Raw genomic sequence first — 19,731 nt, 5'->3', positions numbered from 1 at the left:
TTTTTTTCTCCTCTACGGCCGTCACCCCTCTGCAACAATCGACACCATACTTCCGTATCAGCCAGACATATCAGAGTATACACCTGCGTCTCAAGCAGCCCAGCATGCGGAAGACTGTCGACAAATCGCCCGCGCATTCACGGCCAACACCCAGTACCGCCATAAATCCAACCATGACAGCCAACACTCGACACCGCACTTCTCGTCTGGCGCTCTTGTGTGGCTATGGATACCTTCCAATGCCCCTGGACTGTCTTCAAAATTTCTTGCTAAATATCATGGCCCATACCGTGTTCTGGAGCGCACCTCTCCGGTTAATTATGTGGTGGAACCTGTTACGCCGTCCCATGATCTACGCCGGCGCGGACGCGAGATTGTTCACGTCCAGCGCCTCAAACCCTATTACGACCCTGCCGTCTTGCTCACACCGTAAGTCGCCAGGATGTCTCCTCTTCGTCCCGCGGGTAATTGTGAAGAGGAAGAAGTGCACAAGGAACATGCCAGTCAGTGGCATCGTGATCGCTGCGCGTGCTGGATCTGCCTGTGTTCGCTGCCGCTGTGTTCGAAGCTGATCTGCTCAGTCCTGCTGATCAAGTCCTGTTGATCCGCTGAATAAACCCCCCATTCTTACAAAACAAATAATGAGCGCGCAATAATTTCGGCGCATTTTAAGGCTTCTGCTGATTTTGATTATGTAGGTTATAACATTTCAAAGTGACATGGGCTATGAGGGACGCCGTAGTAAAGAGATCCGGAATAATTTCAACCATCTCGGATCTTTAACGTACACTGATAGCGCACAGTAGACGAGCAGCCTGGCGCTTCATCTACATAGAAACGTGGTCGCCGCAGCAGTGTACAGCTCGTGTCTTCGTGGTCAACAATTGAGAGCCCTAACCAATGAAACACTGGGGGAGCTGTTCGCAGTTTTGGACGGTCTATTACCGCGAACATTTCGAATGTCGCTATTTCTTCCTGCTTTCTGTATCCTTCCCTTAGCGTCATGCTGTCCTAAAGCCTATTCCCTAGCAATAAAGTTAAATCCCTCGCCAGCATGGGGCGACATCTGATGCCATCAAAGCGATATGCACATGCGCAATGCCGCCTTTTGAAAGCTGGTTAAGGTAGCCGATCAAGCTATCATTATTCCATGCGTCAGCAACTAAACGTGCCACAAAATTACTAAATCTGTTTACCTGCAGTGAAACCTGGCACACTATTGCAAGAGGCCTATGTCATACACAACTGGTTCCAGAACTTGTACCAAACGTCCTTCCTCCATATTTTTGTTTTCAGGAGTGCTACATGCTGGCATAAAGATAGGGTATCCTGTTCTTCGTACCCTGTAGTTAACTTCCTAAAAGAAAAAGGAAAACAATTTTACGAAATACGTGAATCACGTACGGTCCAGTGCTATTTCTGGTATTATGCGGCTCTTTGACAGAGACCGTGAGCTATTTGAACTGCTAGCCGATTGATCGGGGCCGAGCGGCTTGATTCCTCGATTAGATAGCACACTATAAAAATCTAAGCAAGCTACTAGGAATATCGGGAGATGTAAAAGCGCAAAGACACATGGCTTGCCGCAAAGAAAAGGACGAGATGAGCGCTCGCCTCCTCCACTTCTCTGCATGCCGCCGCCCATGCGTCATAGCGCTTTTACATCTCATCACGTCACAACAAGCCCAAATGACTACTTAACCGGTCGGGGTTACCCTGCTCGATCGGAAATTGTACAAAAAGAGGGCAAACATTTCCTGGCTATTTCGGAAGGGTTGGCAGTGTACCTTTGGAGTTTCGCTAAATCGGCATTCGCTCTGTATACCAGAAGAGCGGACCGCACAGCAAAAGAGCTTATCGGGAACGACCAGTGAAAATGTTCAATTCTGACCAGTTGCTTTTGTCGACCAATGAAGGACGGCAAGGAGAACTCTCATTCTGTGCCGCGGATGAACTGTAGTATCAGCCAAAAGAGTTTCATGCTTGCTTATGTGAAATAGAAAAGAAAAAAATATTGATAAGTTGGAGACTATTGCCAGGCAAAGACACTATTATGAGGTGTCCTTAGTGTTCAACTTAGCGCAATTTGACTAATCGAAACATGCGCAACTTGCTCTGGTCGTTTTCTAGAGCATCGCTCATAATCGGTTAGTGGACGTGAAATTTCCAGCAATAACGTTCTTAATAAAATCCATGGGTGACTTGCTATGATAGCCTAGGAAATGCAAGCAACAAATATTAAATACTATATGAAGTTATGTTCCAGCGGCTAAGTAATATCCCGAATTTAGGAATATACTACAAGTCTACTGAAATGAATATATTTTTATGCAAAATGAAGCTAGTCGAGATGCTTATCGGCTCTGTTTTAGTGAGCATGTGTCGACTGATAGCTTTGTTGATTTACTGAGTGAAGCAATAAATTATTAATTGCTCAATATTATGAGATGATAGAGGTGATAGAAAAATGCTCGGAATATAACCAGCCCTTATACATAGCATTCATTGATTACGAAAAAGCATTTGACTCAGTTGAAACCTCGGCGGTGATGCAGGCGTTGCGAAATCAGGGGGTAGACGAGCCGTACGTGAAAGTGCTGGAAGATATATATAGTGGCTGCACAGCAACCATAGTTCTGCATAAAGAAAGTAACAAAATTCCCATAAAGAAAGGTGTTAGGCAAGGAGACACAATCTCCCCAGTACTATTCACAGCTTGTTTAGAGGAAGTATTCAGAGACTTGGAATGGGAGCAGTTAAGGATAAGGGTAGATGGAGAATACCTCAGTAATCTGCGATTTGCTGATGACATTGCCTTGCTAAGCAACTCGGGGGATGAACTGCAAATAATGATTGATGACCTAGACAGGAGAAGTAGAAATGTAGGCTTGAAAATCAATATGCAGAAGACTAAGGTAATGTTCAACAGCCTCGGAAAGGAACAGCAGTTTACATTAGGTAGCGAAGTACTGGAAGTAGTAGGCGAATATATCTACTTAGGACAGGTAGTAACCGCAGATCCGGACCATGAAAAAGAAATAACAAGAAGAATAAGATTGGGATGGAGCGCATTTGACAAGCACTCACAGGTTATGACTAGCAGCTTACCGGTATCGCTAAATAGGAAAATATATAACAGTTGCATCTTACCTGTACTCACCTATGGGGCTGAAACGTGGAGGCTAACCAAGAGAGTTCTGCTTAAGTTGAGGACAACCCAGAGGGCCATGGAACGAAAAATGGTAGGGGTAACATTAAGAGACAGGAAGCGTGCAGAGTGGGTCAGAGAAATAACTCAGGTTGCCGACATTCTAGTGGAAATTAAGAAAAAGAAATGGACGTGGGCAGGACATGTAGTGGGAAGAGAGGATAACCGATGGTCGCTGAGGGTAACAAACTGGATTCCAAGGGAAGGAAAGCGTACCAGGGGGCGGCAGAAAGTTAGGTGGGCGGATGAGATTAAGAAGTTCGCATGGGTCAAGTGGATGCAGCTAGCACAGAACCGGGTTAAATGGAGAAATATGGGAGAGGCCTTCGCCCTGCAGTGGGTATAATCAGGCTGATGATGATGATGATGATTATGAGATACATCAAATCGAAGGGATTTTAAAGCCTGCTGCAGGCGAAGGCTGTTAATTTATTAGATATTTTAGAGCCTTCAGTGTTGCATGAATTATTAGGACATGAAGCATTTTGTATTTCGCTTTAGTTGTGATCACTTACCTGCTGCTTACGTCTTTCCAATGCTACTTTCTTTGGCAATTCATTGATGTTTTCTTAAATATTTTATAACTTTTAAGGTCATCTGGTACAGTTCTCGTAAAAATTATTGCCAAAGCGAGGTAACGGGTTCCTATAAACGTCAGCATAGAGAAGCCGCTCTTGAGAGCATTCATGAATCACAATTGCAAGGCAAAACATTGCGACATCAAGGAAAAAATGATAAACGCCACATTACACTGACGAAGCCACATATTAGCATTTCCGTGCCGGTAGTAGAAGTGGAGACGCTACCGACGTTGGAAAAGAGGAGGATCTGATGCAGCGAGCAAGGACGGAGCAGAAACCGTTTCGCTTCCAACGCAAATGTAAAGCTGGTAGAGCAGACAGGGAGAGGGCAACCTTGCGAGGGCCAAGGATTTCTTGCGTACATCTGCCTAAATGTGCTGGTCATGAACTTGACAAGCAGGGTTTGACAGGATTCGTCACAGCGTTGCGACTTTTGCTATTTTTCGTACCTGTGAAGTCCTGGCCTCCTGGGTATAGACAGTATAAATAGCGCAGTCGGCAGAGCGCGGCCAGTCAGTGCTCACAAGGAGCCAGTACTGGTGATACCAGCAGTTGCTTTTCACAAGTCAGCGTTGGCAACACGCCCAGCCTTCAACCATGAAGGTAAATGTCAAATTTACGCCTGATGTGCGCTTCTCCACTGTTTCGACCAAGTGCTCTGTTATGTCGTCTTTGTTCCTGGATATACTGCATACTTCGTCTTACAGATACTAACTATATCGCCATAGTAGTTGAATTTGAGAGACCGTCGTTCGTCGATACTTAATAGCAAACCTCCTTTATTGTGCTTTTGGCAATAAGAAGAAGCATGCGCTTTAAGGCTAGCAAAGATACAGGTAGCGTATTTCTTCCTTTGTAGCGTCTACATACGACCATTTCCTTTTCTTTCGCTTTTAATTCAAAAGTCCATGCGTACTTCGTCTTACAGATACTAACTATATTGCCATAGTAGTTGAATTTGAGGGACCGTCGTTCGTCGATACTTAATAGCAAACCTCCTTTATTGTGCTTTTTGGCAACGAGAAAGAAGCATGCGCTTTAAGGCAAGCAAAGAAACAGGTAGCGTATTTCTTCCTTTGTAGCGTCTACATACGACCGTTTCCTTTTCTTTCGCATTTCGTCAAGTAGCGTGAACGTAAAAAAGCACTATTTCGCTCTGCTGTTTTTCTCACAACCAGGTACATGATAATATCAAAATACAAATTGTCAAGGTAGTGTGGTCATTTAGAAAAAAATATATATTATAGTTCGGCTTCTTAAATATTGTTACGGACGAAGGTTCAGAAAAACGTCTTCAATGCTGGGGAATTGAAATTTCAGACCTCTCAAAAGAAGCATGAAACATAAGCGAAAATCGGTGTGTTATGTTCATGTGCGCTCGCTTTTCTGCAAGCCTCGCATGGAATCTGGCAGCCTGACTTACAAGTGTTACAATACTTACTACGTTCGCTTTTAGTAGTACATGTTGATAGCAGATAAATGAATAAAGAAGAAACAATGGGTTAACCACGACTACTTTTTTTTCAGAAAGAATTTCAAGCCTTCACCTGTATTACCACTTTTCCACGCTCTCTTTATAATACCCTAGTGAAGGTCGAGAGCGTAAACAATCCGGATAATTAAGTAAGGAATGAAGATGGCTTGGTTTAGGTTATACAGTGGGGTTTATCATACTAAAGTACTCGGGCGATAGAGACGCCGTTCTGGAGGGCTCTGTAAATTTCTACCACCAGGGTTTTTTTAACCTGCACTGACATCGTACAGCAAACGGACGCTATAGCTTTTCGCCTTCATCAAGAAACATCCTTGGGTACAGCAGTAAAGCTCCCTAATCCTTGCGCAACCACGGTGGAGTGAAAAGGATAAGTGGGTCATGGTTCCAGTTTTATATAAATTAACATCGCACGCTGCGCCTGACTGTATTGAATGAACAACCTTCACAAGCACTTATCCTCTATGATCGGAGTTCTTTAAGTTGAACATTCCTGCGCCTCATTTGCGATTAAAAAAATAATGTGTTTTGATTTGAGAGCATTTGCTTCGAAACTGATAGTTTTCGTCTCGAACTTTTATATGACTGGGATATAAGAGCGCAATGGCTATTTGCCCCTAACTGGGTTTCAGTGCTACTCCATGGACTACATCTGGTGCAATTTCATTGCTATGGTTGCCAAGGTTTAGCAGTCTACTTCACTATTAATAATGATCTCTTGCTTTTAATGCATGTAAGTATCGATATGTAGTATAAAAGGTTAATGCACAATATAATTAGCGTGTGTACATAATTGCGGCAACTTATTTTTTGACCCCGTTATATTTTAATCTTTGTGCGCATGCTGCACATCCTGCTCATTTTGTCCTGGACATTTGAGGGTTCAAAACAGCTTACTCAAGCTTTCAGATAAGCTCCATTCATGTCTCGAAACTTAAAACACAATAAAATTAAATGCAGCCGTCAATAAATGGCCTTTACTGGGCACCTATCAAAAAGAAAAGCAGTTGGTAACTGAGGTGTTCTACTGCATCAGCGTCCAAAGTTCTGGAACAGAGCACAGGAATCGACTCCTGCCTCATATTGTGGAGAGTCGTATCGGGATCAGAACCGCGAAAGGAAACGGCGACAGCTGTGTGAGCCCTTATATGCTATTTACGGCGTCAAGACTGCTTTAACCAAGATATCAACTGCTGAAATTAGGAACCACATCCTTTGCGACGGCGCCAGTTGATTGAGTTCATTGCTGTACCCTTTTATATCACCACTTCATGGGTCCTGACTTCACTTACGTCGATTGCAAAAAGTGCGATATAAGATGTTCTAGTTTTACCTTGTTTCATTTACAGTCTACTCTTGTAAGTCAAACATGTAGTGGTAACTGGCTTTTGTTGCAAAATACTCACCATCGCGCGAAATAGCTAATGTCAAACATTTCATGTTAGCATGAAATCAGAATAATTTACATTTCAGAAATATTCACGTCATTGCGAAAGATACAAAGAACAGTTAGATGCCAAACTTGGGAGGAGCACATTGATCGTCACTTAACCATAGCGAGGAAAGGTCAACAAACCTGGTGGATGTTCTATAAATGTGTTCGCATTCAGTAGAATTCAACAATATTTATTCGCCATGAAACGGCTTTGGTGTTTGTGCATTTTTACTATGCAGATCTTCGCTGCTCTCGTTCTCATGGGCTTCATGGCATGCAACGCCTTTGCTGAAGAAGTGATTATAAAAGACGCCAAGGATGCCAAAGACGATGCTGAAGAACCTGGCGTCCTCTTGGGAGGCTTAGACGTCGTTGTGGTACCCAACCTCGTCGGTCCTGGACCTGTAGGCTATCCCGCGCTGTTCGGGCCAGGCCTCGGATACGGCCTTGATTTCCAGTCCGGATACGACGCTTTCACCCGAGGACACAAGTCAGCATTCCAGAAGGGTGTTGCTGGTCACAACCAAGGATCCAGCGACTTCGCCCGCGGCACCGTTCACAGGACCTTTAACGCCTACAAGAACAACCAGGGTTACAGCCACAGTTCCGGTTTCTCTGCTACTGAAGGCAAGAGCTACGGTGCTGGCCGTCATCAGGAATCTTCGGGTCATAAGGGCGGTGAAGCCGGTCATCAGACTGGGTTCGGACAGTCCTCCTTCGGAAAGGCCGCTGCGGTTGGGCCCGCGGCTGTCGCTCTTCAGGGGTAAAGGTAGGCACCATCCGACCAACATGAAAACCAGAGAGTAATGATGGTGATTGAGGCCCGCTGAAGGTTCTTGTTTGCTCATGCTTGAAAATTATCCAGGATGTAAAAGACATATAAGTACATTAAATTATGCTAACAGGAAAGAAAAATATCAGAAAAAAATCAAGACTTTTGAGCGTGTCAAAGACCTTAGTGCAAGTTTCCCCATTATACGTATAAGAAAGAACATTGGCTTTGCAATATGAACCACTGTCTGCTTTATGTATCACCATATGGTATCAATTGCTCTTATCCTTCGAGGTCGTAAACATAAACGTTTAGGCACTTGATAACATACTTGTTCAGGCGCTAGCGACCTCTAAGTAATCATTTTTTTAGCTTCGAGCACACCATCTCTGAATTTTCACGTTTCAGCTGAATTATGACAATGGGTCGTGCTAGAAAGATCTTCTTCAACCAATGGATCTATTTTCCGCTCTATCTGCGCTTATAGTGTTACAGCTCAATTGTGGGGAAAATTACAACTGGTTTCTTGTTCAGTCATGACGGTCTTAAATAATGCAACATGAAAACGCAATCTCTTGTACACATGATCACTAGCAGAGAGCTTCAGCTAGCGCCTGTTTATTTTACGTTGAAGCGTAGCCTATGTTTTGGCCTCGGCAAAATATTGAGCCTCATGTTCCCCTCCGTCCCCTGCCTTCTTGTTTTTCAGAAGTGCCACTGGGCTGCGGTTGTCTCCGTTTTGGTCCTGTTCACAAGCTAGTCCAAATACCTAATAAAACATCTTTCAATCCATTGACTTCCTTTTATATTCCTTAAAAAAAAAAAAAAATCGCGTGTTCCGTCGGAAACGCAATTTGCAAGAAGCAAGATATGTTACAGCTGTCACGAAGCTGACGAACAGGTGGTGGCATAGATATGACGTTATGGAGGAGGCTGGTTCCAGTCAGCCGCATGTCGAAAAAGATATTGAGGTAATAAAAACATCAATACGGGCGTGCGGACACAAAACATGAAATGACTGACCTGTACGATGGCTATGATTGGCCCCAACAGCAGACTGGACTTGTTGCCGATTCATTACATGTTAAGAGGGCAAACAACGTAGAAGCTTTCTGAAAAATAAAATTGTATTGAATTGAACGGAACACGAGAAAAGAGAACGACACAACGAGCGCTCGTAGTGTCGTCCTCCTCCCGCGTTGCCGTTACGTCGTTAGCGCTTTTAACCTATATTATGATTACCGTCTTTGTAGTACCCATATAAACGGTTCATGCCTGTGTTGCGAATAGTCTAACTTGTGTAACCAGGGAAGACTAACGGTGCGCGATGTGCAGAAACACTAGACAAAGGAGCAAGGAATTTGAGACGTCTTATGCATGAAGGATGAAAAATTTTCTTTGTCACTATTACTGCAAAGATTTGTGGTTGCAAAACAATTACTGGTGCCACTGTTTACCGAGATTAACAATATTCACATAGAAAAGGCGGAACAGAGAACACTCGCGTTCACTTCCTCCCCATAGGGAATGTTATCCACTTTCGCCAAGGAGGTGGGAATGGGTGTGCTTATGTGCTTCGCCCGGTAACGTTGTATAAGTGTCATTGAAATGAACTATTGCATTCAAGGAAGCCGGGGCACAGGATGAACAAAGTCGTGGACGCTATCTTTGTTGTCCTGGAGAAAGTAGGAAATCAAACTGTCTAACTTTTTTTTTTTGCGCGCGCATTTTTTTATCTAAGATTCCTTGCTTGAAATTGCTCTTTATTTACTAAAAGGATTCAGTGGTCTTTGCGAGAAAAGTACGCCAGCTATTACTAAAGTGCCAAGCTTGCCAAACTCAGCCTGAGGGACTCAAGACTCCCACACTATCGCGAAAAGTTGCTGCCATGGGTGACGCTCTGTTTTTTTCATGAACGGTTTCAGAATGTGCATGTGGCTAGTGGAACATAGAATATTTAAACGCTATCTATTAGTTTATATTTAGTTGCCAGCATCGCACAGGCAAGGATCACCTAAATGAGCAAAATATACAAAAAAAAAAAAAGACAAGTGTGACCGACTCGGCCGGAACGGGGCTACAGGGAAAGCCCTCCTACGGTTTCCTCGAGCTCGCCAAGAAGACAGACATATATGAGGAGCTTGATTTGGAAGTAAATCTTGCTAAAACTTGCATACGACTCTTCATACACAAGTTAGAATAAACCGCAGCTGCATCAAAATAGATGAGAAACACTCTTGAAGCCTGTAAAGCCATAAGATTTCTAGTTCCATCCTTCCATCTCCCCCTTCTTCCTTGGGCAGTGCACGGAATCGCTTTACGATCACCTTGGTTTTCGCGTGAAAGGTGAAGTTTCTGATATTTCTTTTTTGCCCCCCCCCCCTCCCCAAAAAAGGGCAACCCTCGTGTTAGATAAACAATGCAATTAGCATATCCCACCAGGCCACAAGCAGAAACCTGCCACGACGGATTAGCGTGTGAAGCACCATCCTACCTTCGTCGTCCCTTTTAGCTTACTGCGCATTCCTTAACTGGCTTCATGAAAGTAAAATCTACCCTCTCGAGATTTCGTTATACAATTTTTATGCCAATGATTCTAATTCGCTTGTGCTGAGCAATCAAATCACGCTTCAAAAGCTCAAAAAGCTATCCATATAATCTGTCAGCAACACATATATATATATAGGTGGATGAATATATAAGAAAAAAAAAAAAAGAAGGAAAAAGATACCATATTTTTGTGAAGAACACCTTCTTTAGTGGCAAAGTTCATAAGAGCAACAGCGAAACAGCGAATCGGTGATCAAGCAGAGCTTCATGGTTCAGTGAACGCAGAGCGTCATTTGATTTTTTTTTTTTTTTTTTTTTTTTACAGCCTTGCCGTAACAGAAGGAAGGATATTGGTTCCAGCAGCGCTGAAAACGCGACACTTCGAAAGACGCTATTCTAAACACGAAACGAAATCCGCTCAGAAGATGACTGGATGCCACTAGTATACGCTGTACACAAAGTGATCCCGAAATGAAACGTAAAAGGCACCTTTCTATGCCATGGGCAAAATATCAGATGACGCTGCACTGGATAGGGGGCAAGCAGAGGGCAATATTTTTTATTTGTTAATGTGGCTACTTTAAAAAATTTGGAAAGACATGCAACCTGGGCATTTTGTCTGAGCACATGGACAGAGTATAGAACGTCGCAAGAGGGAAGGAGCAACGTTAGGTAAATCGAACGAAAGCAAAGGGATATTGGTCCTTCCAAGAACATCACTCCAAAGAGGCGCCCTCGCGCGCTCTTGTTTGTTGATGGTTTGGTTTGGTTAGTCGAGTTTACCGTCCCAATGCGACTAAGGCTATGAGAGACGCCCTAGTGGAGGTCTCCGAAAATTTCGACCATCCGGGGTTCTTTATCGGGCACTGACATCGCACACCACATGAGCCCCTTGCTTTTCGCCTCCACCGAAAAGCGTATTGCGGCTGAAATTCCCGGCTACCTATAGAACTTGATGCACCGCGCTATTTTGTGCTTCTTTCAGCGAATTTTTAATAGGCTGAGAAAAGTATAAAAAGAGCGACGCGATGTTTGAGGACAAGCCAGTATCTGCTAAACGGTGCGGCCCAATCCAGATAGAGAAACTTGTGTAGGCATCGATTTCGAGCTCAAACTGAACCTGCTTCACAGCCATGAAGGTACATATTTCATAGCTTACCTTTGCGTTCCTGTATAATTTATGCGGATATTGAATGCTTCATTGCAATTCTGTAAGCGTTAGAGTGGCAATGAAATTACTCCACAGCAACTGTAAGCTGTTATTCACGTACGAATGAATGGTTTATTAGACCACCAGAAGGAAAAATTTCGATATGTAGTCCGAGTTTAACCATACCCAACGCAACGCAACAGCGCCTTAACATCTTTCAGAGTTAACGGAATTATTTTGCGAGTGAAGTGTGTTTAACAGCTAATAGAACTGGATTCGCCCTCTTCGCTTGCACATTAACATGGAACAATCGCATGTTGCCGCTCGTCGTGCATTTATTTATTCCCGTAGATATAGTCATAGGACTGGGACTTGCACCAAAGTTTCCGTTTCAGTCCGGAATAATTGTGGAATAACGAAAGGCGGACGTTGCTTCGCCATTTCCTTACTTTTATTCAGTTGAACGTCCTTCACTATAGACGACAGTTTGCTTTCTGCAGCCAGAATGCCATTACACTCCACTAAGGATTGTGAAGTATCTCTGCAAGGTGTCACTATTGTCAATGACAATTTTATAGTTGTGTAGTGTTTTTTACTATTTTACAGCAATGGAGCTAGAAGGTCTGTTCATATTGCCTTTATGATTACACATTTTTTAGATACAAGACATTACATCATGTAGGCGGGCTCAAAACAGACGAGTAATACAGTTTTTCATTTTTCTTAAGGCGGAGAGAACTGCCCCCGCGGAATTTAAATCGCACTGGATTTGAATCGCGAACAAGAGTGTGTTACCTTTATTTATTTCATGAAAGTTCCCTCCAACCTTCGGGGCATCTTATTGCAATATAAATTTGAACACTTTGTCCTCCTTTTTGCTCAGTTCTTCGCCTTCGCCGAAGAGGCCGTGAAGCAGGACGAGAAGAAAAAAAATAAAAACGACGTTGAAGCTCGTGCAGGCAGTCTAGGTGGCGTCGGCGGATACGGTGCTGGCGCGCACTAGGCCTTGTTGGTGCTGGCCTTGGAGATTCCGGTCTTGCAGATGCTGGAGTCGTAGGCAATCCTGCTCTTGTCGGTGATGATCTAGGACACGGAGTCGGCTTGGGCCATGGAGTCGGTGGCGGGTTCCTGTCCGGATACGGTACTTCTGCCAGAGGACACTAAGCAGGCTTCCAGAAAGGAGCTGCAGGATACAGCCAGGGCTCCGGTGCCTTCGCCGGTGGATCCTCCCATGGGAACGCTAACGCCTACAGTCACAAACAGGGATACAGCCACAGCATTGGCTTCTCGGCCAGTGGCAGCAAGAAGTTCGGAGCCGGACATCAGCAGCGATCATCTGGATTCTTGGGCGGTGCCGCTGGTCAACAGGCAGGATTCGGATGGCCATCCTTCGGACAGGCCGCTGGAGTCGGTCACACAGGCGTCGCCTTCCACGCCTAAAGGTAGGCAGAAATCAGCACCTCGTTAGAACGGTGAACGACATTTTTCAGTGCAGGCAATTTTAAAGTATAAACTTAAAGGCTTCTGTTAAAGGAGTTAAACACAGATTATGTATTCTACTGTTAACGCTTCAAGGTGATATACCGCGATAAAAAAAATTACATTCGGTACATATGCTTATTTCTTTTCTAGCCTGCCTTTCACTTGCAAGTACTTAGAGTTAATGACATCATTTTTTAATCTTTTCTTCTATATTCACTATGCACGTAACAAAGATAATATCGATTACACCTTAGCACCCGGATATATGCGCAGAGGATGTGTAAAAATAAAGAAATTTCACTCGACTTTTTTTTTTTTTCCTTTAGGATCAGCTACCATCGTGCAGAACCAAAGTGCCACTCTCACAAGAAAGAAGAAGGCTCACAACCGGAATTCGTTTCATATTATTTTGTGATTGTTTCCATCCCTGTGTGCCATATGTGGTCCAACGTTTTGTAGAGTTCTAATGTTTTTTTTCCTGCCAACACAGTTTGTATGGTGTTCCGACTTTCACAAGCCTTCGTTCGTCCGCAAAGTCCAATAAAATCGGCTTGCTAAAACTAACGGTACATATCTGTCTGGATATCATGGTAGGGGATATTTTCACTATCTGCTGTGGCTGGTCTAAAGGAGAATGCGGGCGGAATAGCAGATTGTAGGTTAGTTGGGGCACAGGAACAGCGGCGCAATGAAGATAGTCAAAGAACGCAACATAAGCCCACAGAACCAATTGTTGATACGAGCACAATTAGACGCTTGCTCCTTCACACTCGAGGGCAACTGCCTCCTTCATACCCAAGCACATCCCCTACATCAATCTCGCACACACTCAACAAAAAACAATTCTCTTTTTGTTCTTTTTCTGTTTGTCAGCTGTTCCTGGAAGAATCCACGCAGGCTCACTGGTTGCTGCGAAGAAAAAGTCCATATCCTTGTTTTATTGTTAGAGAGACCTAGGTTGTTGCGAAAAATTGCGAATTCTATTGCAAGCACATACGCAATGAAGTTTTCTGCCTTATGTGCAGCCAGGAGCAAATTTTTTTTGGTGTCTCGATTCTCGTGAGAGAATATAAGAAACGACAACGCGAACTGACTTGTCTAGAAATTCACGTGCGTTGAATATGTAAAGCGTATCGATTTTCTTGTTGAATTTCAACGCACAGAGAGAAAACAAAAAAGATGCAGCCGATTTAGGTATGTTGGCTAAATAGGAAGTGTTTCCACTGGCAGGTCGTGTTTCGCTTCGCTTTCAGTTAAAGACTAAGCTTTAAAGGTTAGGCTCCAGGCAAAAATGGTCGAAATCAGTGAGTGTGGACATTATTGGTCGAAAGCTATACTGTATATGCCCGCAGAACACACTTTAGGAGGGCAAAACGACTGCGGTATGTTATGAACCTCTTGTACGCGGATAGAAGCTGACGAAGTCGAAGACGTAATGCACAGCCCGAGAGTGGCCGTTAAAGCGAGAGGCAACCGGTTGCGGCGTTAGCTAATTCTCCAACCAAAGGTAATTTATGAGGAAAATTACTCTTAGCCAGACTGTATTCTGCTGTTGACATCATGTTCATACCCCCCCCCCCCCCTTTTTTTTCTATGTGTATTTTTTGTAAAGATAGCGCCGCTCATCGACAGCTGAGCGCTCTGTGAATATTCTATATTGTAAAAGAGGGCTAGGTCGAGACGGCGAGGTCGTGACGGCAAGGACAGCCAAGCCTTGTCTAGCGTTTTTAATCCGATCACGAAGCCAGGCGCGCGCCGGAGCCGGCGCCGCGGGACGATGGTGATGGTATCTACAAATGAAAGAAGATCATGGCATGCACAAATGAAAGAAGGTCCACAGAAGGCTCACACAATCTGCCCGGGGGGTCGGAAGCGGCCAGCCTGGTCGCTCCTAATTAACCGATGTACCGCGGCGCACAAACGGTTTCAAGCGAGAAACATGAACAATTTCAGTTCCACGGTGGCGTCGATCGGCTGGGGGATCAACAGGCGTGACTTTGTAGTTAACTGGAGAAGTTTGGCTGATAATCTCGTAGGGACCAAGGTAGCGGTGGTGGAATTTGTCACTAAGGCCAGGGGTGAGCAGTGGTGTATACAGCAGTACTTCGTCACCGGGACGATGAGAGACCACGCGATGCGTAGAATCGTAGCGACTCTTGCGGTCTTCCTGGCACGCTGCTGTGTTGAGGCGGGCAAGATGACGGCATCTGGCCACACGAGATAAGAACTAGGTAGGTGCTGATGTGGAGTAGTCGGGCGTAGAGAAGAAGGAAGCTTCGAGAATTGTAGTGGGAGGACGGCCATAAACGAGGAAAAATGGAGAATAACCGGTAGTCCGCTGTACTGCTGTGTTATAGGCGAAAGTGACGAATGGTAGAATAATGTCCCAATTTCGATGATCCGGTGAGATGTACATGGAGATCATATCCGATAAGGTGCGGTGAAATCGCTCAGTCAGCCCGTTAGTCTGGGGATGATAGCTTGAGGTTGTCTTATGAAGGGTGGATGACGCGTGAAGAACTTCGGCAACGACTGCCGATTAGAAGGCCGTCCCGCGGTCACTTAGGAGCACCCGAGGAGCGCCATGACGCAATACAATTGATCGCAAAAAGAAATTTGCTACTTCTTGAGCGGAACCGGTCGGTACAGGTGCTGTCTAAGCGTAGCGTGTAAGGTGGTCGACAGCTGTTATAATCCAATGGTTACCCCCATCGGAGAGAGGTAGGGGACCATATAAGTCAATGCCGACTACGTCGAACGGCGTGGCGGGACAGGGAACAGGTTGTAGAAGGCCAGCGGGCGAAGACGTCGGCCGTTTGCGACGTTGGCACAGAGGGCAGGATGCGACGTATTTGGCAACGCAAGAAGATAGGCCAGGCCAAAAGAATCGTTTTTTCACTCGGTCGTAGGTTTTGTCAACACCAAGGTGACCTGCAGTAGCGTCATCGTGGAGAGCCGCCAGTATACATGGACGAAGCACACGCGGCACGACTGGGATCCAGCGAGTTCCATCAGGGCAATACACGAAGCGGAGTAGGATGCCATCTTCGAGCTTAAAATTGCGAAGTTGTCGGCGAAGCCGAGCATTGGGTGGGTCCGAAGCGCCAATAAGGCGGTCGATGATGGGTCGGCAGTAGGCATCGGCTAATTGCTGTGAGCGGAGAGCGTGTTTGTTTTCAGAGTCATCAAATGAAACTGTTGTGATATACGTCGGAGAAAGAGATGGTCGGCTGTGGTCATAGGTGGAAATGCATTGGGAAGAAAAACAGCAAGCCGATTCCGAAAGTGGACAGCGAGAAAGAGCGTCGGCGTCTTGGTGTTGGCGACCCGATTTATAAGTGACGTCGAAATTGTATTCTTGCAGGCGTAGAATCCAACGGCCAAGTCGGCCTGTCAAATTTTTGAGCGAAGACAACCAGAAAAGAGCATGGTGATCGGTCACAACTGTGAAATGCCGACCATATAGGTAAGGGCGAAATTTTTGGACAGCCCAGACGACGGCAAGGCACTCCTGCTCGGTAATGGTGTAGTTTTTCTCAGCTGGAGTCATAGTCCGACTGGCGAAGGCAATCACTTTCTCACGCGAAGTTGCATCGCGCTGCAGGAGTACAGCTCCAAGACCGAGACCACTAGCATCAGTGTGCAAGATGGTTGGAGCGCTTTCACTGAAGTGGCCAAGAACAGGGTCTGGTGTGAGGGCGTGCTTCAGATTATTAAAAGCGGCTTCGCACTGTTCAGTCCACACGAAAGTGCTGCGTGCTTTAAGTAGTTCATGAAGTGGAGCAGCAATACTTGCAAAATGCCTTATAAAACGCCGGAAGTAAGACGCCAGGCCGAGAAAACTGCGCAATTCTGTAATGCGTTGTGGACGAGCAAAGTTCAAGACCGCGATGAATTTTTCAGGGTCTGGACGAATGCCGTCATGGCTGACTAGATGTCCCAATATTTTAATTTCCTTCTGTGCAAAGTGGCACTTCTTGGTGTTGAGCTGAAGGCCCGCTGAAGTGAGACACGTGAGGACCTCATTCAGGCGCGTGAGATGGTCGTTAAAGGTTGCCGAAAAGATAACAATGTCATCCAAGTAACATAAACAGGTTCTCCATTTTAGGCCACGAAGCACAGTATCGATCATTCTTTCAAATGTCGCTGGTGCGTTACAAAGTCCGAAAGGCATAACAATAAATTCGTAAAGGCCATCGGGATTTGAGAAAGCGGTTTTTTCTTTATCGTCCTCGTGCATAGGTATTTGCCAATAACCTGAGCGGAGGTCCAAAGTCGAGAAATATTCGGCGCCTTGGAGAGAGTCAAGGGCGTCATCAATTCTTGACATTGGGTATACATCTTTGCGGGTAATTTTGTTGAGTGCCCGGTAATCAACACAAAAGCGTACCGAGCCGTCCTTTTTTTTAACTAACACTACTGGGGAGGACCATGGGCTTGTCGAGGGACGAATAATATTGCGATGGAGCATGTCATTTACATTTTCTTCAATTACTTTTCGTTCAGAGAGGGAAAGCCGATAAGGCCGTCGGCGAACGATAGAGTTACCTTCAGTAATGATGCGATGGTGCGCAACACTAGTCCGTCCCAGTGGTGGAGAAGTGGCATCAAAAATGGCTTGGTGGTGTCGAAGCAATGTCAGCAGTTCTTGGCGTTGGTTCGGCGTGAGGTTAGGATTAATAGTCTTTGTGAGAACAGAAAGAGAGACGTCTGGCGAAACACGGCGCTGAGGCAGAGGGGCGGTGAGCACCATCAAGGACAAAGGTTGAGCATCCACCATGCAGTGGAGAGAAGTTCCTTTTGTGAGCACGAGGGATTCACGTGAAGTGTTAGTGGCCGCTACTGTCGCTGAGCCGTTGCAGAACCTCACAAGACTAGAACGGGAAGGCGATACCGCGTGCAAGATGACGATGAGATGGTGCGATGAGTACGTCCCCGTCAGTGATGTGGTCAGAAACAACGGTAAGCAGTTTTTCGCACTGAGGAGGCAAAACAGTATCAGCGGCGGCAACTAGGGGATGATGTCGTTCAGAAACTTCAGATGAAAAATAGCTGTCTGTCATATGGATAACACGGTTGCCACAAGAAATTAACGCCGAAGCGGTTGACGAAAAATCCCATCCTAAAATCATCAGATGCGCACATGGTGAGAGCACAGCAAACTGCACATGATGGCGGACGCCGTCAATAACAATTCGTACGGTGCACTTTGCTAAAGGGCGCAAAGGGACGTCATTGGCTCCACGGAGTTCAGGCCCATCATATGGTGTCGTCACTTTTCGCAAACGGTAGCACAAATCAGCGTGAATGACAGAAATTGCAGCTCCTATATCAATCAATGCTTCGACCGCTAATCCTTCAGCGAAAACAGAAATCACATTATACGGGCGATCTGGAGGACTTTTGGTAAGTTCGCAGAGTGCAGTTTGACCTCCGCAAACTGCAGCGCTTAGTTTTCCGGATGGCGGACAGGGATAGTTGTTGCGGGTCGCAGAGGGGAAACTGAGCGGCGGTATGGGGATAGGGACCGACGTCGGGATGCATGGGTTCCACGAGGCTCAGACGAGGATTCTGGAGGTGGGAATGGCCTTCGAGGTGGGCTTGGAGTAAACCGGTGTTGATATGACGTTGGAGGGATGTCACTTTCAAAGGTATAGTAACCACGGCGCTCGTTCTGGAGGCGGCGCCGACAGACGCGAGATATATGTCCTCTAATGCCACAGTAATAGCAAATTGGTCGGGAGGGGCGCCAAGGTGCGTAATAGGGTGGTGCAGGTTGAGCCATCGTTATTGCATTGACGTGATTGTAGTTTGGTGCCGGTCGAGGCGGGGGAACTAAAAAAGGGGGGGATGCTGCGACGTGCGTGTAAGTCGGTACTGAGCGGGGTGCCGGAGGGCCAGATGTTATAGGTTCGGTGATTGTTGCCAGCTCTTCTTTGATGATGCTGCGAAGACCTGCGTCATTAGATGTTGCCGAAGAGTGTTCGCACCCGTGTCGATAGACAGGCTTGAGCGCCTGGAGCTCCTCGCGGATGATGGCTCGAATAAGTGCCCGCAGGTCGAGATCAGCATAGGTCGGGCCAGTAGCGTTGGCGGGCTGCAATCGGGAGGACTGCAGCTGGTCGATGCGTTGGCAGGTCGTAATAATGGAATCAGTAGTTGAAGGATTCTGAGCAACTAGGATGTTATACGCCGTAGAATTGATTCCTTTCAAGACGTGGTGTACTCGTTCATGTTCCGCCATGGTGGGACTAATACGCCGGCAGAGTGCAAGTATGGCCTCTATGTAAGACGCATATGACTTATCAGGACCTTGACGGCATGAAGCGAGCTTGGTCTTCGCGATCTCAGTCCGAACTGCCGGGTCGGCGAAGTACTGTCGGAACTGCTGTTTGAAGGTGGTCCAGTTCGTTGTGTGGGGCTCGCGGTTGATGAACCAAGTCCTGGTGACCTCAATAAGGTAGAACGAGATGTTGAGAAATTTCAGAGCATCGTCCCACCGGTTGTAGGCACTGCAGCGTTCGTAAGTGTCAAGCCAGTCATCGACGTCTTCATCGCGACGACCAGCGAACAGCGGCGGGTCGCGCTGTCGTGTGGGCACAGTCGGAGGGGGTGGTGCAGCCGAGGTAGAGGGTCCGGCTTGTTCGTGGGTACTGTCGGTAGACATAGCGATGGTGGCAGTTGCCAAACGGCGACCGGAACGTAGCTCCAGCGAGAGGCAGGGCCCAAGGCAGCAAGGGGATCAAATTTCGCCTCCACCACTTGTAAAAGAGGTCTAGGTTGAGACGGCGAGGTCGTGACGGCAAGGACAGCCAAGCCTTGTCTAGCGTTTTTAATCCGATCACGAACCAAGGCGCGCGCCGGAGCCGGCGCCGCGGGACGATGATGATGGTATGTACAAATGAAAGAAGATCATGGCATGTACAAATGAAAGAAGGTCCACAGAAGGCTCACAATATATATACCCAGTTCTGTACATAAAAACATGTAATAAATACCACGTACAAAAAATTGCGGCGTTAGTAGAGTGCCCTCGAGCAATGGCTTCCGAAGCTGATCTC

The 19,731-nt window shown here is 46.0% G+C and overlaps 1 protein-coding gene and 1 pseudogene across 2 annotated transcripts; both read left to right on the top strand.

Annotated features, from left to right (window-relative positions):
- The first annotated feature begins 4,292 nt into the window (after positions 1–4,292).
- Positions 4,293–8,284, top strand: LOC146201558 (uncharacterized). Of its 2 annotated transcripts, XM_084587640.1 has the most exons (3): positions 4,293–4,392; positions 6,956–7,485; positions 8,198–8,284. In XM_084587640.1, the coding sequence occupies exons 1-2, from the start codon at positions 4,387–4,389 to the stop codon at positions 7,481–7,483; spliced, it is 534 nt and encodes a 177-aa protein (XP_084443766.1). In that variant the 5' UTR covers positions 4,293–4,386; the 3' UTR covers positions 7,484–7,485; positions 8,198–8,284. The 2 variants fall into 2 exon arrangements, with proteins under 2 accessions (XP_084443766.1, XP_084443767.1); XM_084587641.1 differs by lacking the exon at positions 4,293–4,392 and having other exon boundaries at positions 6,950–7,485.
- Positions 8,285–11,996: 3,712 nt separating this feature from the next.
- LOC146201557 (uncharacterized) lies at positions 11,997–12,628 on the top strand (annotated as a pseudogene).
- Positions 12,629–19,731: the final 7,103 nt, after the last annotated feature.

Source organism: Amblyomma maculatum, chromosome 1, assembly GCF_055883805.1.
Source record: "Amblyomma maculatum isolate TAMU_Amacu chromosome 1, ASM5588380v1, whole genome shotgun sequence".
In the NCBI taxonomy this organism is placed as follows: Eukaryota; Metazoa; Arthropoda; class Arachnida; order Ixodida; family Ixodidae; genus Amblyomma; species Amblyomma maculatum.
This window is presented reverse-complemented; position numbering and strand designations above follow the sequence as displayed.